Below are 23,746 nucleotides of genomic sequence, written 5' to 3'. Positions count from 1 at the left end.
GCATGCAGGTGGCCTTTCCTCTTTCCTTGCTAGACCTACTTAAAGATTTTCCCCTTCCTGAAAAAGAGCTGTCACCAACTCCCCTGAAACCCTCCTTTCCAGTCGGTGCTCCACATTGAAGGGACACAGAACAGAAAGAATCCAGGAAAACTCTGTATAATAATTGGGTGTTAAAGCTATTTATAAAGCTGGGAATATGAGGAGGTTGGTGGCGGAGCCAATGCCTCAAGCTCCTACTGTTATGTCTTATAACGTGTTTAGATCTGGGGCCAAGGTTAGGCTGTGCACCCCGATATACACACCACACTTCAGCTGCAGTATAAACTAGCAGGGGATCTGGCACATCATTTTTGTCATGGGAACCAGTGGCTTCTTCTGCAGTGTGTGGAAGCTTTCTATGCTGGCTGCCCCATGCCTTGGCAACTTCGTACATCGATTTAATCACAGGTGGAAACACAAGCAGATCTTAGCCACTAGGATGCTTTCTGCTGTTCACATGAGATTTACTCAACTGATATGGGTTAAAAGAAAAGTTGTGATATACAGAAAAACTTATCTATGTTATAACCCATGTTTTGAAAGGTTTCTAAAAATTTCATGATAAACATAGAATCATAGAATAGTTAGGTTTGGAAAGGACCCCAAGATCATCTAGTTCCAACCCCCCTACCATGGGCAGGGACACCTCACACTAAACCATGTCACCCAAGGCTTCGTCCAACCTGGCCTTAAACACTACCAGGGATGGAGCATTCACAACTTCCCTGGGCAACCCATTCCAGTGGCTCACCACCCTAACAGTAAAGAACTTCTTCCTTATATCCAATCTAAACTTCCCCTGTTTAAGTTTTAACCCATTACCCCTTGTCCTGTCACTACAGTCCCTAATGAAGAGTCCCTCCCCAGCATCCCTATAGGCCCCCTTCAGATACTGGAAGGCTGCTATGAGGTCTCCAAGCAGCCTTCTCCAGGCTGAACAGCCCCAACTTTCTCAGCCTATCTTCATATGGGAGGTGCTCCAGTCCCCTGATCATCCTCGTGGCCCTCCTCTGGACTTGTTCCAACAGTTCTATATCTTTTTTATGTTGAGGACACCAGAACTGCACACAATACTCCAACTGAGGTCTCACGAGAGCAAAGGGGCAGGATCACCTCCTTCGACCTGCTGGTCACTCTCCTTTTGATGCAGCCCAGGATATGGTTGGCTTTCTGGGCTGCAAGCGCACACTGCCAGCTTATGTTCATTTTCTCATCAACCAGCCCCCCCAAGTCCTTCTCTGCAGGGCTGCTCTGAATCTCTTCTCTGCCCAGCCTGTAGTTGTGCCTGGGATTGCTCTGACCCAGGTGTAGGACCTTGCACTTGGCATGGTTAAACTTTGTGAGGTTGGCATTAGCCCACCTCACAAGCGTGTCAAGGTCCCTCTGGGTGGCATTCCTTCCCTCCAGCGTATCAACCGAACCACACAGCTTGGTGTCATTGGCAAACTTGGTGAGGGCGCACTCAATCCCACTGTCCATGTCAGTGACAAAGATGTTGAACAAGACCAGTGCCAACACCGATCCCTGAGGGACACCACTTGTTACTGGTCTCCAGCTGTACATTGAGCCATTGACCACAACTCTTTGCGTGTGGCCATCCAGCCAGTTCTTTATTGACTGAGTGGTCCACCTATCAAATGGATGTCTCTCCAATTTAGAGACAAGGATGTCGTGTGGGACAGTGTCGAGCGCTTTGCACATAGCAGTTTATTATTTCCTTTTGAATATTTATGAAACTGTGTCTGAAAGCAGGGTTCTAATGAAATTATGCTTATCAAAAATTACATAAGTGTGTACCCACAATACTTCAAAAAGGTATCTTTGCTGAAACTAGTCAGTTAAGCTCATTTTTCAGCTGGTAATTTATTAAAATTGTTGTGTACTGTGGTGCTTAAAGTAAAAATTTAGTATTGAGACATTTTAAACTTCTCTATAAAGTTAAGTTTGCTTTGAAGAAATAGTAGCTAAAATATTATGAAGTTTAATAGAGTGAAAGAGAATTAACAACTTTCTTTGGATGTGGACACTGTGAAATCAAATCTCAAGCAAATATTTAATGGTAAGTATAAAACGTTTTGGAAGGATGTTCCAAATTAGGAACATGATGTATGACTTAAGTTTCTCTGCCTTCCCTGAGTGCAGTTTTCATAGCCCTGCCATTGCCCTCTGGCATGAAACTTAATCTTTGTTAATACTGGCCTTGGTTTCCCCAGCATGAGCAAGATGATGATCTCCTTAGGATAAAATAGTAATGAAAATATGAAGCACCTTCTTAGGAGCAACAACTGCTGCATCAAGATGCTGCACCCTTCCTCTTCTCTGGTCTCCTGTCAGTGACTTTGACAATTAATTGCAGTCAGTTACATCTATGGAAATAGGGTATGGAAAATCCAAAATGTTCCCCTTTAGCAATGCTTTACATTCCTATGTAAAAGAAAACTTTTGCAGGAGAGACAAAGTATGTGACATCAGACCTGGATGAGTGCCCCTCAGTGTTCCTTCTTGGTAATTTACAGAAGTTTCCAGGGTACTGAAATTCCTGTCTGATCATACTGGAGTATTTTAGAACATGTATCATAGTAATTGGCTTAAGCAGACTGAAAGGTTTTCAGTGTAACAAATTTTTTGACATTTTTCAGTAAAATACAAATATCTGCTTGTTATTAAATTTTCTGCTTGGAAAAAGAAGATTAGGCTTTCTCCCTGGAACAAAATTACTTCTGAAGATTACTACTGTAAGCATTTATCTGCATAAACTGCAGTGGCCACAGTAAGAAACTGAAAGCCTCTGGGGCATCCTCAGGCAGCTTTGTACAACCCTCTTGTGACAAACTTGTTTGTCCTGGTAATTGTTATTGGATTATTGATGCAGTGGTCTTTTCTAGCTACTGATATAACTGTACATTTAGTTCTGATTTTTGCAGTTTATAGCACAATTTATATACTCCTTTGAGCTTACTAAAATTTCAGGTAAGAAAATAAAAATACATTTTATTGTAGTTGAAGCAACTCTTTCTTCTCCATTTCTCTAAAGGCAACTTAAAATTTCAAGGGTAAAAGAAGAATAATTCTTTGACTGCAAGGCATGGTAGTGGCAATTCCTATGTAAGGACTAAAAGTGACATACCAAAGGATACCCTGCAGTTTCATTGAGTAACAGAGTTTGGCAGTGAACTGAGGGTTATTTAGGAAATACAGTTGTGTCATATTGTATTGTCATATGCTGTAAATAAAATTTCATGGTATTTGTGCTAACTTCCATTTTTTTCCTTTTGAAGAAGGATGTAATTCTCAAGTTTTCATGCTTCTTCCAGTAACAAGATTGGGAGTGATGTGTTTCTTTTAATGGAAAGGGTTATAGGAAAGAGTTCTGCTATACACAGATGTCAGAGAACATTTCTTCTTGGCAAAGAAAATTTTTTGGGGAAAAGTGACAGGGCTATATAAAGCGTGCTAGAGAAAATCTGTGTTCTGGAAATGAATTCTGAAAGGTTAGCCAAGTTGTTTGGAAAAAAAAACCCAAACCAACCCCCAAAAGAAACTCTAACCCCCGCCCCCCAAACAAATCTAAAAAACCCCACATCTCCCTTAACTCCCTTTCCCCAAAAAGTCTGAACAAACAAAAAAAGCCACATTCAAATGAAAAAGCATTTTTTGTATTTTTCAGGTGTTTTGATGAACCACAGAGTTGTTGTTACATGGACAGAGAAAACATCAGACCAGTTTTCAAACTGAAATAGCATAACAGAAATTTAAAATTAACCTTGACCAATGCTTTTTCCATTTGTCTGTATGCTGGTTTTCAGGGTAAAGTTTAGACGAGCATTACTAGAAAAACGGTTGCTGGAGAAAAAGGAACTAGCCCTTCGAGCAGCACATGAAGAAGAGGAAAAAAAGAAATGCCTTGCACTGCTACGACAACAGGTGCTTTTATTTCCTTGATATAGTATTTTCATATACAGTAATAATACAAGCACATACTGTCATATTTTGTGAAAGATAAAAGGAACAATCTGTCAAAAGCAAATAAATGAAGGAGTTAAAATGGTCTGACTTAACAGTAATTCTGTCATGTTATAAACTCCATGTGCTTTGTAACTGTGACAACAGGAACATTATGATGTTAAATTCCACTGTAGAAGCTGTTAATATCTGCAAATAGATACTGTTTTTTCTGGGTTGGATATGATTACTTTTTTGTTGTTGTTGTTACTTGTTTGTTGCTGGTTTGTTGGGGTTTTTTAAGTCTGCCTTGAGTGTTCCACAAGATTTCTGAGTAATTTAAATTCTTTTTAAATTCTGAAAACTTACAGACCTTGGATGACTTTTCTTCAGAGAGATTTAACTCTCTCTGAAACTTTGGCATGTTATTTTAAAAAGGACATCTCGGAAAATGCTTGCTAATGTTTCTCATAGTAAATGTAGTGTTTTGGGGTTTTTTACTGCTGACTTTTTAAGTAGTAATTTTACCTTCATTTATATTTCCATATCTATTCTACTTGTTTTTCCCTCCAAAGTTTAAAAGGAAAAATCAGGATTTCACATTCTTTACACTGTAGGAACTTCAGCCCAAATGTGCACATAAAGGAAAATAAGGGAGGGAGAAAAGATGCTCTCCAAAACCTTTTGATTTCAGATAATTTAATCACTAATGCACCAGCTTTCTCCCCAAGACTGCATCAAAAGGAGCGTGACCAGCAGGTTGAAGGAGGTGATCCTGCCCCTCTACTCTGCTCTCGTGAGACCTCACTTGGAGTATTGTGTGCAGTTCTGGGGTCCTCAACATAAAAAAGATATAGAACTGTTGGAACAAGTCCAGAGGAGGGCCATGAGGATGATCAGGGGACTGGAGCACCTCCCATATGAAGATAGGCTGAGAAAGTTGGGGCTGTTCAGCCTGGAGAAGGCTGCATGGAGACCTCATAGCAGCCTTCCAGTATCTGAAGGGGGCCTATAGGGATGCTTGGGAGGGACTCTTCATTAGGGACTGCAGTGATAGGACAAGGGGTAATGGGTTAAAACTTAAACAGGGGAAGTTTAGATTGGATATAAGGAGGAAATTCTTTCCTGTTAGGGTGGTGAGGCACTGGAATAGGTTGTCAGAGAGGTTGTGAATGCTCCATCCCTGGCAGTGTTCAAGGCCAGGTTGGACGAGGCCTTGGGTGACATGGTTTAGAGCGAGGTGTCCCTGCCCATGGCAGGGGGGTTGGAACTGGATGATCTTAAGGTCCTTTCCAACCCTAACTATTCTATGACTACCCATGGTTAAAAATACAATATTTGATGCAGCCTTGACCTCACCTTTGGCTTCAAGATTAACCATCCCAGTACAGTGTGCATGCCAATGAAATTCTTCCTTGTGGCTATGGCTTTGTAAATGCTTTCACTTCAACATTTGGGTGTACAAGGTCCAGAAGAAAGAAAAATATAGCAGAGGTCAAATACTGCAAGCCATCTTCTGTGGGATAACTGAATGTAACAGCAATAAATAAACTTAATGGATCATTAGTCTGTTATTTCAGTCGTTCTTTAAACTGATGAACTCAGGCTCATCTACAGTCAATAATACTTTATTTTTAATGATCTGATTCAGTTAAATATTTTGTTGCATTTCCAGCATTATTTTAGGTTGGCAATGCATTTTTAATAACTCTATTACATCTTTTGTAAGTCACTGGTTGAATTGCATTGTCTTTTGCACCAGACATGACAAAAAGCTGGTTGAGAGTCATGATCTGTTGATCTCTTCTGACTGACCCAGTTCTCTTGCAAAAGTAGAAAATGCTTCTAGGATGGCCTTTGACCAGCATGGTAGAGTTCCCACTTCATTACATTTTCCTAACCAGTATTTATTCCCTGTTTCACACTAATGAAATACTGCTTCATAAGATATGCCCCTTAGTTGTATGTAGGGGAAAACAAGATATTTACTAAAGTCATCCCATCTGTATATTTTGACAGCCTGTGAACACAAAGGTGACTTTTTCTTAAAGAGATGGCAAAAAATTACCATACATAATTTTAAATATTTGTTTCTTGTTTTAGCCATTCAGATGGTGTCCTGACTTCAGTTATTTTGCTTATGCATCTTTCTGTATCTTCCAAGTAGTATTAGCCTATATCTGAATATTTTAACCCAAAGAAAAAGAAAATAATAAATGAAAAAAGATTCTCTCTTACACAATGTAATGTCAGAGAGAATCTTAGATACTGATCTAGCCACAGGAAATTAAACAGTTAAAACAGAGCACTTAAGAAAAAATCCAAAGAATTGTATTATTTGTGGCATATCACTCCATGTTGTTGCCCGTGACTCAGTAAAAACTGTGAACTACTTGATAAGAACACCTTTGTTTCCACCCGAAGAAAAAGAAGAAAATTCAGACGTACAGGAATTGTGGGTATTGTTAAATTCTGAGTCTGCTGGTTCCTTTTGACTACTGGTTTTGAAAGTCAGAGCTCATGTCAAGTTCTGCAGAAAGCTGAGGATGCTATTGCTTCTCTGCCTGCATTCTTGCTGAGCAGAGGCCTCCTCCACAGCCAGGAATGCATGCCACTGTTAGGGTGTCAGTAGTGCACGTATCTGGGAAGTGCTGTTTTCTGGTAGCCTAAAGCTTAGCATAAGCTTATTTCCTACCTAGGGTATGACAAGGTAGCAATGTAAACTATCTCTTTGTAGAAATGCAGTCCAGCTTCAAGTTTATGTTTTCAAGGACTGACAACTGGCATTCACAATATTCAGGTTATTCAGTGTTAAGGCTGCCCAGACAGCAGGTGGTTCTCCACAGCAGTTCTGGGCACGCACAGTGCCATATTAAGTCCAGACAATTAAATTGTCTCCATTGGGAAACAGGAAAAAAGTCTCCCTGATTATTACACTCTGTCAATGTGGTTTTACTCTGGATTCTAGTTTTAAGCTTTACAACTTTTATGTAAGGATACAAAGTGGTTTAAGACAACTTCTGAAATTTTTCAACCAGGTAAATGATCATGTTCTCAAAGGATGTGTTATTGATAATAACCTTTTGTCACCTCAGGTCTACACAGATAGAATAATTGTTGTTTTCATGTAATGTGTTTTAGGTCGCTGTTGTTGCAAAATCAGATCCAGCTAGAGCAGTGGCTGATACAATGGCATCTAAAGCTCGAATGGGCATTGGAACCAAAGAAGAGTTTGATGTTCAGAAGCCACTGTTTCAGTTGCATACATACAATGAACAGCAGGTAATTGTCTCTAATCACACTATATAATCTATTGTATGCACATATATCTTAATAGTGGTATGTGATACTAACATTAGTAATTTATCTCCTAAATAGCAATATTAACAGTAGAATATAGAATATAATTTGTGTTAAAATAAAAACATTAGGACAAATAGGTGGGGTAATCTCTCTGCCCAGGTGTAGATGCTGGAGGATCAATGACAGTGACCATAAAGGTGTGTTCAGGTCCATCATAGGAGTCATGGGGTCTCCCTGAACAGCATCCCCCACTGCCACCGTTACAACAAAGGATGCTGTGCTCAATAGACCACTGCGCAGTTGCTGTGTTTGATGGGCATTTTGACTGAGCTGTTTGCTATTTTTTTGTTTCAAAACTTACTCCTTTTACATTTTTATGCATTTATTTAAAGAATGCCTCCTTTTCCCCTGCTCAAGTTAGTACAAAGTATTTGAAGTGAATTGACTCAGCAAGTTTTCCTGAATGTATGCAAAACAGCTGTGTTACAGGTAACTTTATTATGGGGCATTCTTTTTTCTTGGAAGATTATGCACAGCACAAGTCTTTTCATAAGGTGAAAATTAGTATTTTGACTATCTTACAGTGTTGCTAGACTGAGGATTAGCTGGAATGTGATATGCAAGGGCTAAAGGAGAAGAAACTGGTGAGGTGGAAAAGAAGCAGGAAACTGGAGCAACTGTATTCCCATTTTCAGGTCACTCGTACTGCTGAGGACAGTGGTAGCATAATTCCAAGTGGAATTAGTAACATGGGGAGGATTTTTTTTATTCCTTCACTGTTCCCCATCTGCTCAGTCTATACATTTGAAATTATTCCCACTCTGAATTTGAAAATTACATTTACAGGAAAAGAAGTGCTATGATATAATTCTGGAGCATAAAAGCTTTCTTTTAGCATTGAATAAGCTGAAATTTAATGATGTCTATAACTAAGCTTGTCCAGAACTTTTAAATCTTCTCAGTTTGATAAAAGAGAGACATGGCACAAGAGATATGAGGGTGTTTTGGCTAGTAAAATTTACCCAAATCTGATCTATGTAGGAGGTTCTGAAAAGCCTTAGCTTAAAAATGTTCTAAACATGTGTATTTGGGATTGATATCTGAATTCTCAGAATATTCTTCCTGTTTCCACTCAAAATGGGATTTGGTACTGCTTGAACTACAGTATGTCTCCTGCCAATCACACTGGTGTGCTCCATCCCGGAGCTGCTGTGGCTGTGAATAGTGTTTCCCACTGCTGGGCTTCCCAGCAGCTCTGGGCTTTGTGGTAGTAGATGCTAGCGCTGAAGGCAATGTCACACGTTCTCTTGTACTTTCAGTGCTCTCCCACTACAGCCCATGGAAGAAGGATTTGAGAGAGGCTTACAATTTTGCCAAATAACCTGTTGACAAGATTTAGAAGTAATTTCCTTAGGCATTAATTGTTCTTTGATGTAATATGGAAGTGTTACTGCTATGTAGTCACAGACAATGCTGTGAGAAAAATCAGAAACATGTTTGAAGCACTTGGATGCCGTAGAAACAAACAGGAAGGGATTAGAAGTGTTGTGCTGAAAGCAGGGCTGTATTGGCGGGGAGCATTAGAGGAGTAAGCAACTCTTCACTGAGCAGGCTGAACTAAACATCACTTGGTTTCTCAGCTACCCTTTCAGTTTTGCTGAGGAATGACAACCAGGGCTGTTAAAATAGTTTGTGATCACTAATATTAAAAAGGATAATATCAAGATATGTGCAGTGAGGTAAGACTTGTTTACTGTAGAGTTTCTCTGCTTTTGAAGGCTTTATTTTCTGAGCGTAATTTTCTGTCTCTTAAAGCTTTTAAAATATATACATTTACAGATAACCTGTGAGAGACACTGTTTGTGAGGAAGGTATTGGTTTGTTTCTATTTATCATTGTGTGGTTTATATTAACAGATCATTTCTGACCCTAGACTTCGTGTTGAGCTAGCTCTTCGAGAAGCTGGTCTTCATAAAACACTTTATGCAAAAGAGATTTTACCAAAAATTCCTCCACTGAAGCTTCCAAGAAGAGATATGGAATCTACAGCTTTTAAATGTGAGCAGCTCTCGTATCAGAAGTAGAGAAGCTTCAGGGGTATTCTCTGGCCTATAATGTGAAAACTTTAAATAAATTTTCCTTAGTCTGTGCCATAGAACTACATAGTTCTCAGTGTGTGCAATCATTCAGAAACTTCTTCTCAGTGAGGGTGACGGAACACTGGAACAGGCTGCCCAGGGAGGTTGTGGAGGGAGGTTGTGGAATCTCCTTGTTTGGAGACATTCAAAACCCACCTGGACACGTTCCTGTGTAACCTTATCTAGGTGTTCCTGCTCCGGCAGGGGGATTGGACTAGATGATCTTTTGAGGTCCCTTCCAATCTCTAACATACTGTGATACTGTGATACTGTGATTCTAAAAAACAATATGCGTTTCTCATGCAGGGCTACCCCATTTTACACCTGCCTTGGTAAAGGCTGAACAGAGTTTTGGTGGGTGTAGCCTGTTGCGGTGTAATTTCCCATGTCCCTTTCTACTGGGAGATAGGACACCTGTCCTATCTCCTAAAGACATTACAGGCCAGTCTGATATATAGCATCTTGAATAGGAACTCTGTTTTTTACTTGGCAGCATAAATCCAAAACACATTTGCAGAACAGCCACTTAAAATTGTGACACATGAATATACCCCACAACTTTCATTGCGGGTTTCTTAAGAATTTGATTATTTTAATGAATGTTTTTATTATTCTTTGATTATTATAAAAAGAAACTTAACCTTCATCTATATTTAGAAACAAATTTGCTGCATCATATTTACTGTAAGCCAGTCATGCAATTTCATGTTGCAGATTAGTCTTTCAGTATAAATTATAAATAACATTTCAGATCAGGGATCTTTATTTTGGAGCAGAAACTACTGATTAAGGTTTTATTTAAATGAAAGGGAAATTAATGTCATTCCACTTTGTAACTATGTTTTCCAGTCTTACATAAGTGTAAAATGTATGTAAACAAGTTATAATTAGCAGTTTAACCAAACATTTCAGAGAGATCTGAACATTGTGTATCTGCATAATTACAGGTACTTCATTAATGTAATATTGTAATGGCTTATAGGCATTAACAGATCACATACCTCCAACACCTTGTGAAACACAGTGACTGTCACAGTGAGATACTGAGGATCAGGGCAGCTGAGAGCCCAGTCTGTGCTCTCCCAGCGGAGTCCATGGTGCAAACACCAAGAGTGGTTTTGCTGCTAGCCACCATATAGCACCTCCTTCCCTGGCACAGACAACAGTCCCTCTTCTCTTGACATATTTGGTGACTCTACACCAAATGTTTTGTAATCAGAGACAAGCAATGTTGAGTTTTCACACTCAAACTGTTAGTAACATTGGCAAAATCTTGCAGAGTGAGCCTGGTCTCAGCAGGTGTCTCAGCACCTGGGGGAGGGAGGTTTGCTCCAGCACAAGTGTGCAAGGGTGCAAAGTCAGAGCAGACGGAGACTGTAAGAAGGGTGCCAGGAAGGCAGGGGAAGAGCTCATGCGACAGACTCCTGAGTGCAAGCAAATTTAAGAACAGGAGCAACGTAATCTGAGTATTTTAGCCATGTTATTTTAATGCAGGAAGAAAATGCTGAAGCCGTGGGAGCTGTGTGTCTTCTGAATGTAATTTTGCACGTTTGTGCTAGGATTACTATTTTGTGTGTATTTGTGCATTTTATTTTGGTATACCATTTGGGGTAACTCATTCTTAAAACATACTTGGCCATCTTCACAACTTGTTGGATGCTCCTGCAGGGAGACCAGCACTGCTTTTCTTCTATTTAGAGGCCAGATTGGCTGCTAGACTGCTTTCTCAGAACAGAAGATTCCAAACTTAAGGCAACTGATTTTATTTTTTTTTAACTTGCCTTTAAAAACAGATCTGCAAGATAATTTCAGTGGTACAAAATCTTTTCAGATCATAGTTGTCATCTTTTATAAATACCAAGACATTTATGAAAAAAGAAAGTTCAAATGAAGCAGGCATGTTTTCAAATAAAGGGCACTGATTTTTAGGCACTCTCTTGTGATTGTCTGTTTTTTCTCAGGAATAGACTGAGTAGAAACCTGCTTACATCTGTGAGTCTGTGCCAGCTCACTGCAGCCAGGAGCTGGGGCTTGTTATTGATATGATGAGGCTGGAATGAAGATTTTTAGAGGGATTTTCATATAACAGTAGTGTGTGGAAAACAAGCAGGTCAGTGAAACTGGCTTCAAATATTTTGCTCAGCACACCTAGAAGCTTTTCCTGCAGAATGCCTCAGCCATTCTCCCTAGCCTGGCCAAGTGCCTCTCTCCTGTGCTCCTGTGGAAGGAGGTGGTTGTTTTGCCTTACTTTGTCGTCCTCGCCTTAGCACTGTTCACAAAAGATGATGAAAGCCCTTCAGGAAATGGAGATGCTTATAAGGATGTTTGTTTTCAGGATAAATGCTATTAAAAAAGAATAAAATTGAAAGTTATTTCTGTACAAAGATGTGTGAAATTACTTGCACATAAAAATAGTGATTTGAAAAATGTTAATGGGAAATGGACTTCTGAACCAGCATCTTTTGCATCTCTACTTTGTTGGTTTTGACTTGCTGAGGGTAACAGTTCAGAATTCAGCTATCCTTTATGCCAATGGATAAAGTGTATGCAGTTTTACTAACAATCTGAGTTTTTAAAGCCTGAGAAAATCTTATTTGTGAAAATGAGGTGGCTCGGTTTCAAGGCATACTACTTATTTGTGAATTTTGGTAGGCATAAAATTGGCTGAAATGTTAAATAGTGCCTGAAAGTTGAGCACCCAACTTGTGCAAGATCAATTGGTATGGTATCTGGCCATTACAAAACACTTCAAGTTTGTGCCAGCTTATGTGCATGTAAGCTTATATGCACATATATGTATCTGTAGAAAAAGAAGAACGTAACTGATTGAGATGCCAATTCTGACCCCCCAAGAATAGAGAGGGCCCTGCAATAATGGTTAGTATTTTGAAAAGGAGCTCACCAAGGACATGCATTCTGAGCTGTGTAAACTAGTGACTCATCTGAAAGCCCTAAAAGGTGTCAAACTTAGAATGTCCAGCAGAAAAAACATTTCACAGCATAATCATTAAGCTAAGAGCAAAGTAAGTAAAACGAGAGACTCTTTGCTGCACATTGTTCTAGAAAATAGAGAGCCTTCACCTCCTGCAAAGTTAATGACTGGATCTGTGTTTCTGTAAGCTAGGGCAGAACAAACATTACCTATCAAATTAGGCAAAATGTTAAAGTATCATATTTCTTTTCCTGGAGTGGTTTTAAATTATTTTCACAACAGACATAAGGTACATTGCTATTAGTATAGAAGTTTCTTAAGCAGACTTTGGACTTAGCAGAACTGGAAGCAAGCTTGTTACTGAAACTTAAGAACTGGAAGTGATTTTGTGATTTTAGTGGGAAATTCTTCAGGCTGTAGGTGACCTCTGGAAAAAACCCTCTGTGCAACTCAGGCACAGCTCGTGGGGACACTTACAGATGAGTTTCTGCACTGTTGGAGTGTGTTGATTAGCAGATGAACGTGAAAGATGCAGTCCCTGGCACTCAGGTGAAATCTGGTGAAGGATGTATCAGTAACCTGTGCTTCCTATCCCTTTTCATCTCAAGGGTCTCTATGCGCCCCCCACCCAAAGCTGCCAGCCGTGCAGTCTTGGGAACAGTCTGCTTTTGCCTGGAGACAGTCTGTGCAAAGTGGGCTTCCCACACTCTCTCTCTTATCTTCAAATGCCCTTGTACACGTCAGTTTTTGATAGATCCTTAATGAATAATAATAATCACAAATGCGGATCAATTTTATGTGTCATTTACTTAGGTTTTCGCTTTATGCCAAATGCAGAGGGAACTCCTTCTCAGAGGATAGCTGTGGACAGGACTGACCCTAACAGGGCAGTCCTTTATGACCACTGGAGATGGGACTGAGGAGCATGCGGTTTGGTAAAACAGTCTTAATTTCTGTACAAATATTGTCTGGAGCTGTCCTTGGGTGAGCAGGTTGTTGGTGTAATTCAAGCCACATTGGAGGTCTCCAGCTCCTGCAGGGTGATGTTCACTGGATCCAGCTCCCCCACTCAGCCGTGGAGGGCACTTATCCATGGAAGTGCATTGTGACCAAGTCAGTCTTTTCAATTTTGCAGAAAAAGGGGCTGTGGTGTGCCTGGCATGGGGGAGCAAGCCTGCACTGCTTGTGCTGCATCACCCATCAGTTTGTGGAGAAAAGCTTGTTCCTGCTGGAGGGCACAGCCCCAGCTGCTTTCGGATGAAGGCTGCTATCAAGCGCTGGGGCCGCTGCTGGTACTCCCACAGCACCTCATGGGGTGCCCGGATCTGATCCCCCTCCAGGCGATCCAGGAGTGCCACACAAACGACAGCAGCTGCAGGATGGCCGAAGCACTGCGTTACCTCACGCCTGATTATGAGCACCCTTTGCCTTAGAACACTGCCCTGTGGGTTGCAGATGCCCTGCTACTGCTGCCCTCCCCAGAGCTTACTGTGGAATGCACCCGGCCACACTGGAAGGGCTGAAGCAGCAGGGTCCCTGGGTAGCTGCTGGCTGCAGCACCACTCCCTGGGTGCCCTCCATTCACCCTCTTTCTTTTCCAGCAAAACAAGGGAAGGCAGCTAGGCCTGTGTAACCAGGGCTTGTTTTAAGGCCAGGAAAGGGAGGAGGGAGGATTAAGTTTTGTTTTGTCCAACATGCACTCAGGTCTTCTAAAACAAACTTGTTTTTTATTGACTCAAGAAATTTGTTCTAGCGTATGTTTCAAGTTAAAATAGTTAGGAATGTGGTTTTGGCCCTTGGGTTGTCTGAATCTTGCACCAAACCAAACCCTCAGGTTGGGTTAAGCTGTGGAACGCAGGGAAGGATGCAGAAGCACTCACCTTTTAGGCCACACAGCCCGCACAGGGCAGCGAATGCTGTGGACTCCATTTCGATGTTCCTCACGCCGGCATTGTAAGCTCTTTTTAAGTACTCTAACTTTTTTTCACTGGAAAAAGAGCACAGTGCTCCATCTAATCTCCCCTGACCTTGAAAGGAAGCAGAGAAGTGTCACTGCTGGCCCTGCCTAGCTTTACAGTTGAAGTTAATGGGGTGTAGTTTCAAATGGAAAGTCCAGCAGTACCTGTGTTTGTCTGAAGCCACCTAAGTTTTCCTTTGACTAGTTACTTAAGTAGTTGTACTTATGTCCAGTAGAGCTACTCCTCTCACACAGCATGTAAAGTCCTTCATGCAAGCCAAATGTGTACCTGCAGCTGTGCTAACCTGGGCAGCATACTTCATTTTATTGCTGTTCCTACTACTAATCCTCTCAAATGGATTTTTGTTTAAATAAAACATGGCCTAGAGCAACACACAGATGGTTGCATTTGCAAGCAGATCCAAAGGTTTATAAATAGTCTTGAAATTATTAATTCTTCATTTATTGCATTTCATCTACTCTGCAATCAGCATTTAATTTTGCAAACAAAATGGTTCCAGAGTAACCAAAGTTTGTTTACATAAATGTTACAAGCTTCCTAACATTTTCTTAGTGTTTGGTAGTTCTGAAGTTACAATCTTTGTTGTAGGAAATACTCAGCATTAACCCATCTGTTAGGCTCACTACATGGCAGGGGGGTTGGAACTTGATGATCTTAAGGTCCTTTCCAACCCTAACTATTCTATGATTTTATGAGGGGCTGTTTTCTTTGCCAGGGTGCAGCTACTCCTGCTTTCAGCAGGTCTGTGATGGCACATAACTCCCACTGAATGGGTGGATCAGGGCAGAATAGGTCCCCTGGGCATCTGCATTTTCCCAAGGAGCTACCTCTGCTGGGTGGATCTTAGCTCATGATCCACCATCAGCTACAGCAACACTGGCCTTGCAGGTAACGTTACAAAATTTAACTGTCAGATGCACAAGAGATCAGTTTGCCCAGACAGCACCAAAACTGGTATTGCATGTTCTGACCACTGAACAACCTCTAATGTATTAGCAGATGGGTCTGCTCCTGCAGCCCTTCTTAGACTTTGAAGGTGTGAATAGTTTTGCCTACAGAAGAACATAAGACTTGGCATTATGTCTGTGGGGAGGAAGAACAGGCAAAGGTTATTTTACCTTCATAGAAGTCATAGGTGCACATGGTATGGCCGATGAGTGTAGGGAAGTCAGGAACATCCTTGCTGCAGGCAAGAAGCTCCTTTGCAAGGTCCTTGTCTAACTCTGTGCTCCGCACCACCACATCATCCAGGACCACCTGCTCAAACCGTGGCTTGAAGGAGGAGTCCACTGCTGTGTCTGTGATCACAACAGTCCCTGGCTTGATGCCTGTGAAAACAAAGGCTGAGGCTAAGCCAATGCTCGTAACACTTGTGACTGCTGCGAAAATTCACCATGACAGGAAAATCTCTATAGATGTATGAGTGACTGTGGGGTTGTTCTTTTTAGTAAAACAGATGTGAGAGAATAATTGAATTCATGCAGTAGCACAGATGTACAAGTAAAATGTACAGAATCAGCACAAGATAAGGAATTGTGGGAACGTGCTGAGCAACAGCATTTTAATTGCTTCTGGCTTGTGGCGATCATGGCCCACCACTAGCTTCTGCAGGCACAAGCAGCACTACTACCCTGGCTGGGGGTCATAGGAGCATAGAATCATCGAATAGTTAGGGTTGGAAAGGACCTTAAGATCATCTAGTTCCAGCCCCCCTGCCATGGGCAGGGACACCTCACACTAAACCATGTCACCCAAGGCTCTGTCCAACCTGGCCTTAAACACCACCAGGGATGGAGCATTCACAACCTCCTTAGGCAACCCATTCCAGTGCCTCACCACCCTTACAGTAAAGAGCTTCCTCCTTATATCCAATCTAAACTTCCCCTGTTTAAGTTTTAACCCATTACCCCTTGTCCTATCACTACAGTCCCTAATGAAGAGTCCCTCCCAAGCATCCCTATAGGCCCCCTTTAGATACTGGAAGGCTGCTATGAGGTCTCCATACAGCCTTCTCTTCTCCAGGCTGAACAGCCCCAACTTTCTCAGCCTATCTTCACACGGAAGGTGCTCCAGTCCCCTGATGATCCTCATGGCCCTCCTCTGGACTTGTTCCAACAGTTCCATGTCCTTTTTATGGTGAAGACACCAGAACTGCACACAATACTCCAGGTGAGGTCTCACGAGAGCAGAGCAGAGGGGCAGGATCACCTCCTTTGACCTGCTGGTCACGCTCCTTTTGATGCAGCCCAGGATACAGTTGGCTTTCTGGGCTGCAAGCGCACACTGAAGCCGGCTCATGTTCATTTTCTCATCGACCAGCACCCCCAAGTCCTTCTCCACAGGGCTGCTCTGAATCTCTTCTCTGCCCAACCTGTAGCTGTGCCTGGGATTGCTCTGACCCAGGTGTAGGACCTTGCACTTGGCAGGGTTAAACTTCATGAGGTTGGCATCAGCCCACCTCACAAGCGTGTCAAGGTCCTTCTGGATGGCATTCCTTCCCTCCAGCGTATCAACCGAACCACACAGCTTGGTGTCATCGGCAAACTTGCTGAGGGAGCACTCAATCCCACTGTCCATGTCACCGACGAAGATGTTGAACATAGAATTATTTAGGTTGGAAAAGACCTTTAAGGTCATCAAGTTCAACTGTTGACCCAGCAGTGCCAAGTCCACTACATGTCCCAAGCGGCACGTCTACATGTCTTTTAAGTACCCCCAGGGATGGTGACTCCACCACTTTCCTGGGCAGCCTGTTCCATTCCAGGTTGCTGGACAACCCTTGTGGTGAAAACATTTTTCCTCGTATCAAATCAAATCTCCCCTGGCACAACTTGAGCCTGTTTCCTCTCATCCTATCACTTGTTACTTGGTAGAAGAGATTGACTCCCATCTCACTACAACCTCCTTTCAGGTAGTTGTAGAGAGCAAGAAGGTCCCCCTGAGCCTTCTCTTCTCCAGGCTAAACCACCCCAGTTCTGTCAGCTGCTCCTCATGGTACTTGTATTCCAGACCCCTCACCCCATTGCCCTTCTCTGGACACGCTTCAGCACCTCAATGTCTTTCTTGGAGTGAGGGGCCCAAAACCAAACACAGGATTTGAGGTGCAGCCTCACCAGTGCTGATTACAAGGGGAAGATTCCTTCCCTAGTCCTACCTGGCTATGCTATTGCTGATACAAGCCAGGATAACATCATATCTTCACAACATCATTGTAGTTCTGTGGGCAGGTGCCCCTTCTTCCAAAGGTCATAAAACTTTTTTAATTTTTCCTGAGTTCCAGCCCAAGCTCTCTGCTCATCTGTTCATCCAGGCTGGGCTTTCCTGCTGGCTCGTCTTTATGGGGATGGCCTGCCCCTGTACCTTGATTTCCTTTCTGAGGAATGTCCAGCCTTCCGGGACTCCTTTGCCCTTCAGGACTTCCACCAAAGGCACTCTGCCAACCAGTCTGCTAAACAGGCTGAAGTCTGTTCTTTACAAGTCTAACTCAGCAGTTCAGCTGACCCCCTCCTTACTTCTGCAAGAACTGAAAACTACCTGTTACTCACAATCACTGTGCCCAAGATGGCCTCCAACCACCACATCACCCGCAAGTGCTTCTCTGTTCACAAACAACAGGTCTAGTGGGCACCTTCCAGTCAAGTGTTTCCAGTTTGAAAAGTGATATCCAGTTGTTTAGAATGCAAAGCCTTTGTTCATTATAAAAATATGCACTCTGCTAAGCCAGTCACTAGAAGTTTGCTGGGTTTTAACCCAAAACAAAATATCATGTTGTTTGGTACTTGGGGACCTGACAAAGTTCTATAGCTCATAACTGCATGACCTATTGCTGAGATTTTTTTTTTAGTAGCAGCCTATTTTTCTCTGAAGAAAGACCATGGTAGCTTACCTAAACCTCCAGAAGTACCAATGCGTATAATAGTAACATCTCGGCATTTTGCGTGGTGCAGAAGTTTAATTAGTTCATGAAGCATGATGGAAATGGAAGGGATGCCCATCCCATGCTGTTGGGAAGAGAGAAATGAAAAACGTCATTCCCTGCGATACTGTGGCAGGTGACAGGTATGTGACTGCAGTGAGCTCAGGGTTATGCTGTGGCCTCTTTCCACTGATGATGCCAATTTTTTGAGACATCTCAGGGTCTTTGTAACCTGTTCAGGTCAAAAGTCTAACCCTTGTCTCCTCCCCTTGATGCTTTTAAGGCTCTTCTTATCAATAGAGTTGGTATTCATGCCGGGGCACCAGTACACCAGGCACGCAGATGATGTCTCTCCTTCGAGAAAGGTCTTACCACAAGCGCATCTGGATGTCTGAATGTTCCAAGGTCTTTCCTTCTGGTGCCCATCCTTATGCCACATGCTGACGTCCGTTCTTTGTTGTGTACTGCCTGTACTCTTGGAGTGGTGAATTTCAGTGAGGAAAACTTGAGCCTCTGCTTCTCTGGGTGCCTCCCAACCTGTCCTCACCCCACACCGGAGCACCTCTGCCCATGTTGCTGTGTATGAAGGACAGGAGATGGGTTTGTGCCTCTCGCTGAGGACTGGTTTCGGGGTCAGACATTTGCCACATGAAGCCTTGAGCCTTGTAGGCCACCTGCCCTGCTTCGTGGCTCACATCACCCACCCTGGGGACACTACGACTGCCTGTAGACTCTCCCTTCCACTGGCACCAGCCCGTTCCCCATCCTCTCCCACAGCTTATCGTGCCTTGCTGCCCCATCTCCGCTGCCGCTCTGCCAGGCAAATCTGGAGCTGTCGAGGCTGCTTCTGCTTTCTGCTCAGCGCTGCTGCACTTGATCATCTTAGTTTTCTGCTTCATCACTCAACCGATGTGCTTTCCTCAACTTTACTTTTAGAAACAAAAGGGGTTTGGTGGTGTGGGATTTGTTTTTTCTCCTGAAAAAATGCCTCACATTTTTTTGGTTTTGCTATGCTGTTCAAAATCCGGAAGGAACCATGTATAAAGAAGCACAGTTAGCGTATGCAGTCAGTTTTCACATTGCTTTGTCTCTTTTCATTTGGCTGTGAGACTGACGGTCTATTAGGCTTGTATCATGTTTTAAATATGAAAACTTTTTGCATGTTGCCATTCTGGAACATCGGCCTGACTTATTTGCCAATACCTAAAAAAATTATTCTCATTGTAAATATTCAAAGCAGGAAACTGTGCTCCTCCCTCTGGTTTGAGTTCATTTGTGTTTCTAAGCAACTTACGAAAGTGTGATGTTGGCAGCTGCTCTGCATGAAGCGTTTTGGGGGAGGCTTGCTGTATGCTCTGCCCGGCATCCCCTCACAGCGGTGGATGGCTTCCGCATTGGCACAAAACTGGTGCACGGCCAAAAGCTCAAGCATAGGCTTTTCCTCTAGCTGTGTCACAGCTGCTGCCAGAGAGGGGAATAGCAAAACTTGTGGGTTCTTTTTCCCCTGAGATCCTGTCAGATTGATTCCCTGAGGCGTTTCCATCGATCACGTTTGGTTATGTTTTGTCAGAGAGACCAAACGTGAGCTCTGTCACGTGAGTGACGCTGCCTCCTGTGAATCAGATTCAAGACTAATCTTGTGCCTGAAGCAATGATGGCAGGACAATCCCTGGGGCATAAGCACTCACCAGCATAGCCTGTATTTGCTTTTTATTTTGTGTGGTGCAAAAAATTCTTCTCTTAGAGAATAATTAATAATAAAGCAAGGCTTTAACTTTAGAGCTCATATCAGTGTAATACTTCCAGCAATATTTCATACTTCATGCATGGTGGGAAGTGGTCTTTGCCTCTCAAACTGCCAGGCTGCTGAGCTGAACAAAACACTTGCATGTTCATTTTTACTGCAATGCTTTTCAAACTGAACATGTAGGGTGCCAAGAAATATCATTCAGACAGAAGAAGCTTTACCATGGCTGGAAGGTTGTACTGGTGATAATGGCTGAAACTGAAAAGAATTGAAAAATCTGCTGGCAGGAGTTGCGGGAAATGGAGAGGGAAGGGTCATGCTAGCCACCCTCCCTGCTGCAGGGAAGAGAGAGCCCCATGCCAGCCTGCTGCAGGACCATGACAGCAGCAGCGGGCCCAGGGCAGGGGCTGTCATGAGTGCCTGGGATGGAAAGCACCTGCAGTGCAGTGCAGCACAGTGTGGTACTTACGCTAATGGAGAGCACTGGCCCAGCTCGGTACATGGCATAGCGATCCGTCCCTGCGCAGATGTCTGCCAGGTCCTCCCCATCGCCCGCCTGTCCCAGCTCCTTGTGCATGAGCTGGGCAAATGCCCTCATCCTGTTTGGGCTGCCACCAACGCAGACAAACTGGATGTAAAACATGAATGTGTTGGTATTTCTTAGCTAAAATAGGTACCAAGATTCAGTTTTAATTTGGCAGTGGCAGGCTGTGCCAGACACATCTCCCCATGGAGCACAGCAGGATGCTGCTTCCTCACAGGTAGCCAGGGGACATTACAACAACTGAGGGTCTCAAAACCAAGAGTTAAGACTATACCCAAGCTATTACTCCTTTAGGGTTGTGACTATGCTAGGTCCAGACACCTGTACAGCTGCACGTACTTAGATAAATCTAAACTATTTTAGCAAATTTAAGCTGTTAGTGTTCCTACTGATTGCAAAGCAAACCCAGATGTTAGAGTAGCTCGTCATTTAATTTATTCCATCAACAAGTGTGGGCTGCAATTAGTGAGTACTGCTGATGACAGAGAGGCCATAAAGTCAGGGGGAAAAAGGACAAATTTTACATATTAAAGGATAAAATTCTCCCTGAACACAGGAGGGAGACCAACATGCAGCTGAAGGGCACCGATGCTGATCTGGCTGCCAGCGGTGCAGGGAAGTGGGAACCCCTGCATGGCAGGGCTGCTGAAGCCCTGAGGCACCACAGCTCTTCCCCTGTGCTGCTGGGGAAATGCTCCAATTTAAAATGGAGGAGGAGGCAGTCGTGACAGGCTGGTTTTGACAGCAGGTCTCGGCCAAAAATACAACATCCTCTTTCTCTTGTTTCCAGTAGATGATGAACAGATACTTTAGACAAATGCTTCCTCCATCTGTCCTCCAATATGGGGGCCAATATAAAACCAGTTCTATGGAACTGAACAGGTTTCTAAAAGGATAATTTTCTATTGGGATTTCTGCCCAGAACAAGCAAGGGCAGATGACCTCTCTGCCCCGGCTGCCCTGAGTCCCTTTGCTGAGCAGCTGAACCCTGTCCCCAGCAAAAGCATCCAAGGCAGGAGGCCCAAGGATGGAACAGCAGAGGTGTGAGATGAGGGGTTGGGAGCTGCCACCTCACTCTTTCACCTGCTATTTACCTTTATGTCCCCAAACATTGCTGGCAGGTTGTGCGTCTTGGTTCCCAAGTCCAAGTGATACAGAATGTCCTCCTCCATCGAGTCCAAGTGTGGGTTTTTAATATGGACAAGCCCACTGCTGCAGGGAGATAGGGCAAAGATGGGTCAGGGGCACCAAGCAGTGCCCACAGGAATGGGGACAGGGGAGGATGGGGCATGGGGTGGCTTGGGAGCTCTGCAAGAGGTATGCAGGGCCCTGGTGTTAGGGTGAGGATGGGACAGGGACAAGCCAGCTCTGCATGGCATCCAGGGTGGCTGCCTTTCTGCTATTAGTAACCCCTTGAACATCTCTTTTATTATGTCTGTGTATTTGGCAAAAATGTTTCTCTGTATTTATAATCAATTTTGTCAATGGCAACCTTAGCTTTCTATCATATAATTCTGCCAGAAATACCTAGCAGGTAATGTACTGTGCTATTTTGTGTGTGACAGCTTATTAAGCTCTTAGCAAATCGGGATTTTATATTTCTATTGTCCTAAATAACTGCCTAGCAGTACAAGTGCAAATTAAATTCAGATTCTGCAGGCAGCAGGAGGCCAGTTTGCCTTCCCTTCCCACCTGCTTTAATAGAGGGAAAGCAACCAAGTAACAATATGGGTCAGTTTTATAAATAAGGCTGAAACAAAACCCAGAGAACATTTTTCTTGTCTTATTAAAACAAATTCAAACCTTCCCTGGTTACTCACCCGGAGTAAACTGTTGTTTCAGTCATAGCGGCTCTACCAGAGTCAGCTGAAAGCAATACTCTGCAGAAAAGGTAAGGAAAACACCCTGCTATTTCCTCAGCTGTTGGGGTTTGGAGCTCAGAAGAGGTTTTAAGGGCTCTCCAGGGGGTTAAATACCTTCTCTGTCTTTGTTTGGCTCCCAAGATCAACAGTGGCTGGTCCCCCCCTGCCCGCTCCCCTTTGCCCCCTCAGGTGTGACTGGCTGTGGATTGGCTGTTTTTGCAGGTGTGTCACCCTCAACCTCAACTCCTCCGCTGCCGCGCTCGCGCTCGGGGTGAGGCCAGGGCTGGTGACCCGATGGCCCATGCGGGGGGCTCCGGGCACGTGTCAGGCACACGTGCGCAGCGGGGTGCAGGCCTGCCTGTCTCCAGCCACAGCGTCGTGCCAAGGGCTTGTTTGAGTTTGATGCTGTGGTGCTGCTCCCCTGGGATGTGCTTCTCCTGGATCCTGAGGACTGGGCTGACACTCCCACACCCAAGCCGTGCCTTTCTCCGGCCCCATTCGGTGCAAATTGGAAACCGTCCTGCTTTCATCTCAGGTGCACAAAGGAAGGGTTAGTGCTGCAGCAAACCTCCACAGGCTCTGTGAAGGAGTGACGGTGCATTAGGAGTGGCTGCTGCAGCCCCAGCTCAACACCACGTCTAGCAGCTGCAGCAGCTGGGGCTGTTCCATGGGTCTCTGTGTGGGTGCGGATCACCCCGTGCCAGCAAGCAGCTGCATTGCACCCGGTGCTCGCTGGTGCTTGCAGGCCCCAGGTGTCTGTCAGTGTGGTGTCACCTGGCAGGGGGCTCAGAGGGGACACACTGCCCAGGGGCCTGGGGATACTGGCTCCTCAGCCCTCCCCGGCCTATCTGAGTGTGGGGTTGCTGGAGGCTGAGACACTTTTTTATGTTCTGAACTGTCATGGTCCTCTTGGGTAGCCCGGAAAACCATCTGAGAAGGAGAACACAAGGTAAGCATCAAAAGTTGGATGTGGCCTGTTCCCACTGATCCCTGTCTTCACACTTACAAAGTGACTTGCAATAGATGTGTTTCTCTCATTGGCTAAGCTCCTCAGAGGGCAGCACTGCTCACTACTACAGCAGTGCCCGGGTACGGCAATGGGCAGAGATAGGCTACTGCCACCCAGAAATGGGTCCTGGAGCAACTAGTCCCAGCCTGGAGAGGCTGGTTTTGTTCTTGGCAATGTTCAGACAATGATATTTGTTCTCTGCACCCCACTTCCTCTCAGCCGAGGAGCCCTTCAGGATAGCCCGTGGTCAGGGGTGCCAGTGGTAGGCCTGCCCTGGTCCCAGGGAGGCTGGCTGGCTGAGGGAGGGGTGCAGGCTGGCTCACTGGGGCCTCTCC

General features: G+C 43.9%; 2 protein-coding genes across 8 annotated transcripts in view; one reads left to right on the top strand and one right to left on the bottom strand.

The window, feature by feature from the left end:
• Window positions 1-9,445, top strand: part of CCDC148 (coiled-coil domain containing 148) — a 58,754-nt gene extending 49,309 nt beyond the window's left edge. For 4 of the 6 annotated variants that reach the window (XM_061363807.1, XM_061363801.1, XM_061363802.1 and 1 more), the window contains 3 exons: window positions 3,846-3,963; window positions 7,123-7,263; window positions 9,201-9,445. In XM_061363807.1, coding sequence (XP_061219791.1) covers window positions 3,846-3,963; window positions 7,123-7,263; window positions 9,201-9,368 — 427 coding nt within the window. In that variant the 3' untranslated portion in view covers window positions 9,369-9,445. Of the gene's footprint in view, window positions 1-3,845; window positions 3,964-4,598; window positions 4,943-7,122; window positions 7,264-9,200 lie in introns of those variants that run through there. The other 2 variants (XM_061363804.1, XM_061363805.1) reach the window with 2 other exon arrangements.
• A 3,005-nt stretch (window positions 9,446-12,450) lies between these two features.
• On the bottom strand, window positions 12,451-22,569 carry UPP2 (uridine phosphorylase 2). Of its 2 annotated transcripts, XM_061363799.1 has the most exons (7): window positions 22,361-22,569; window positions 21,635-21,752; window positions 20,466-20,624; window positions 18,220-18,334; window positions 15,452-15,661; window positions 14,235-14,381; window positions 12,451-13,726 (listed from the first exon to the last, which is right to left on the bottom strand). In XM_061363799.1, the coding sequence occupies exons 1-7, from the start codon at window positions 22,384-22,386 to the stop codon at window positions 13,548-13,550; spliced, it is 954 nt and encodes a 317-aa protein (XP_061219783.1). In that variant the 5' UTR covers window positions 22,387-22,569; the 3' UTR covers window positions 12,451-13,547. The 2 variants fall into 2 exon arrangements, with proteins under 2 accessions (XP_061219783.1, XP_061219784.1); XM_061363800.1 differs by lacking the exon at window positions 21,635-21,752.
• Between the last annotated feature and the right edge of the window lie 1,177 nt (window positions 22,570-23,746).

The sequence above is a fragment of the Neopsephotus bourkii genome, unplaced genomic scaffold (assembly GCF_033783945.1).
Source record: "Neopsephotus bourkii isolate Nb327-2 ecotype Australia unplaced genomic scaffold, CSIRO-AGI_Nbou_v1 NB_1181, whole genome shotgun sequence".
Lineage (NCBI taxonomy): Eukaryota > Metazoa > Chordata > Aves > Psittaciformes > Psittacidae > Neopsephotus > Neopsephotus bourkii.
Note: the sequence above shows the minus strand (reverse complement) of the source record. Positions and strands in the feature narration are given on the sequence as shown.

Bases quoted from the DNA above. Each gene is read 5' to 3' on its own strand.
- UPP2 (XM_061363799.1), bottom strand. From the start codon at position 22,386: ATGACTGAAACAACAGTTTACTCCGG. The intron at 18,335-20,465 runs GTAAGTACCACA...TCTTCCCAACAG, and splicing joins GGCCAGTGCTCTCCATTAGC to CATGGGATGGGCATCCCTTC. The intron at 15,662-18,219 runs GTAAGCTACCAT...TTGTTTTCACAG, and splicing joins TGGTACTTCTGGAGGTTTAG to GCATCAAGCCAGGGACTGTT.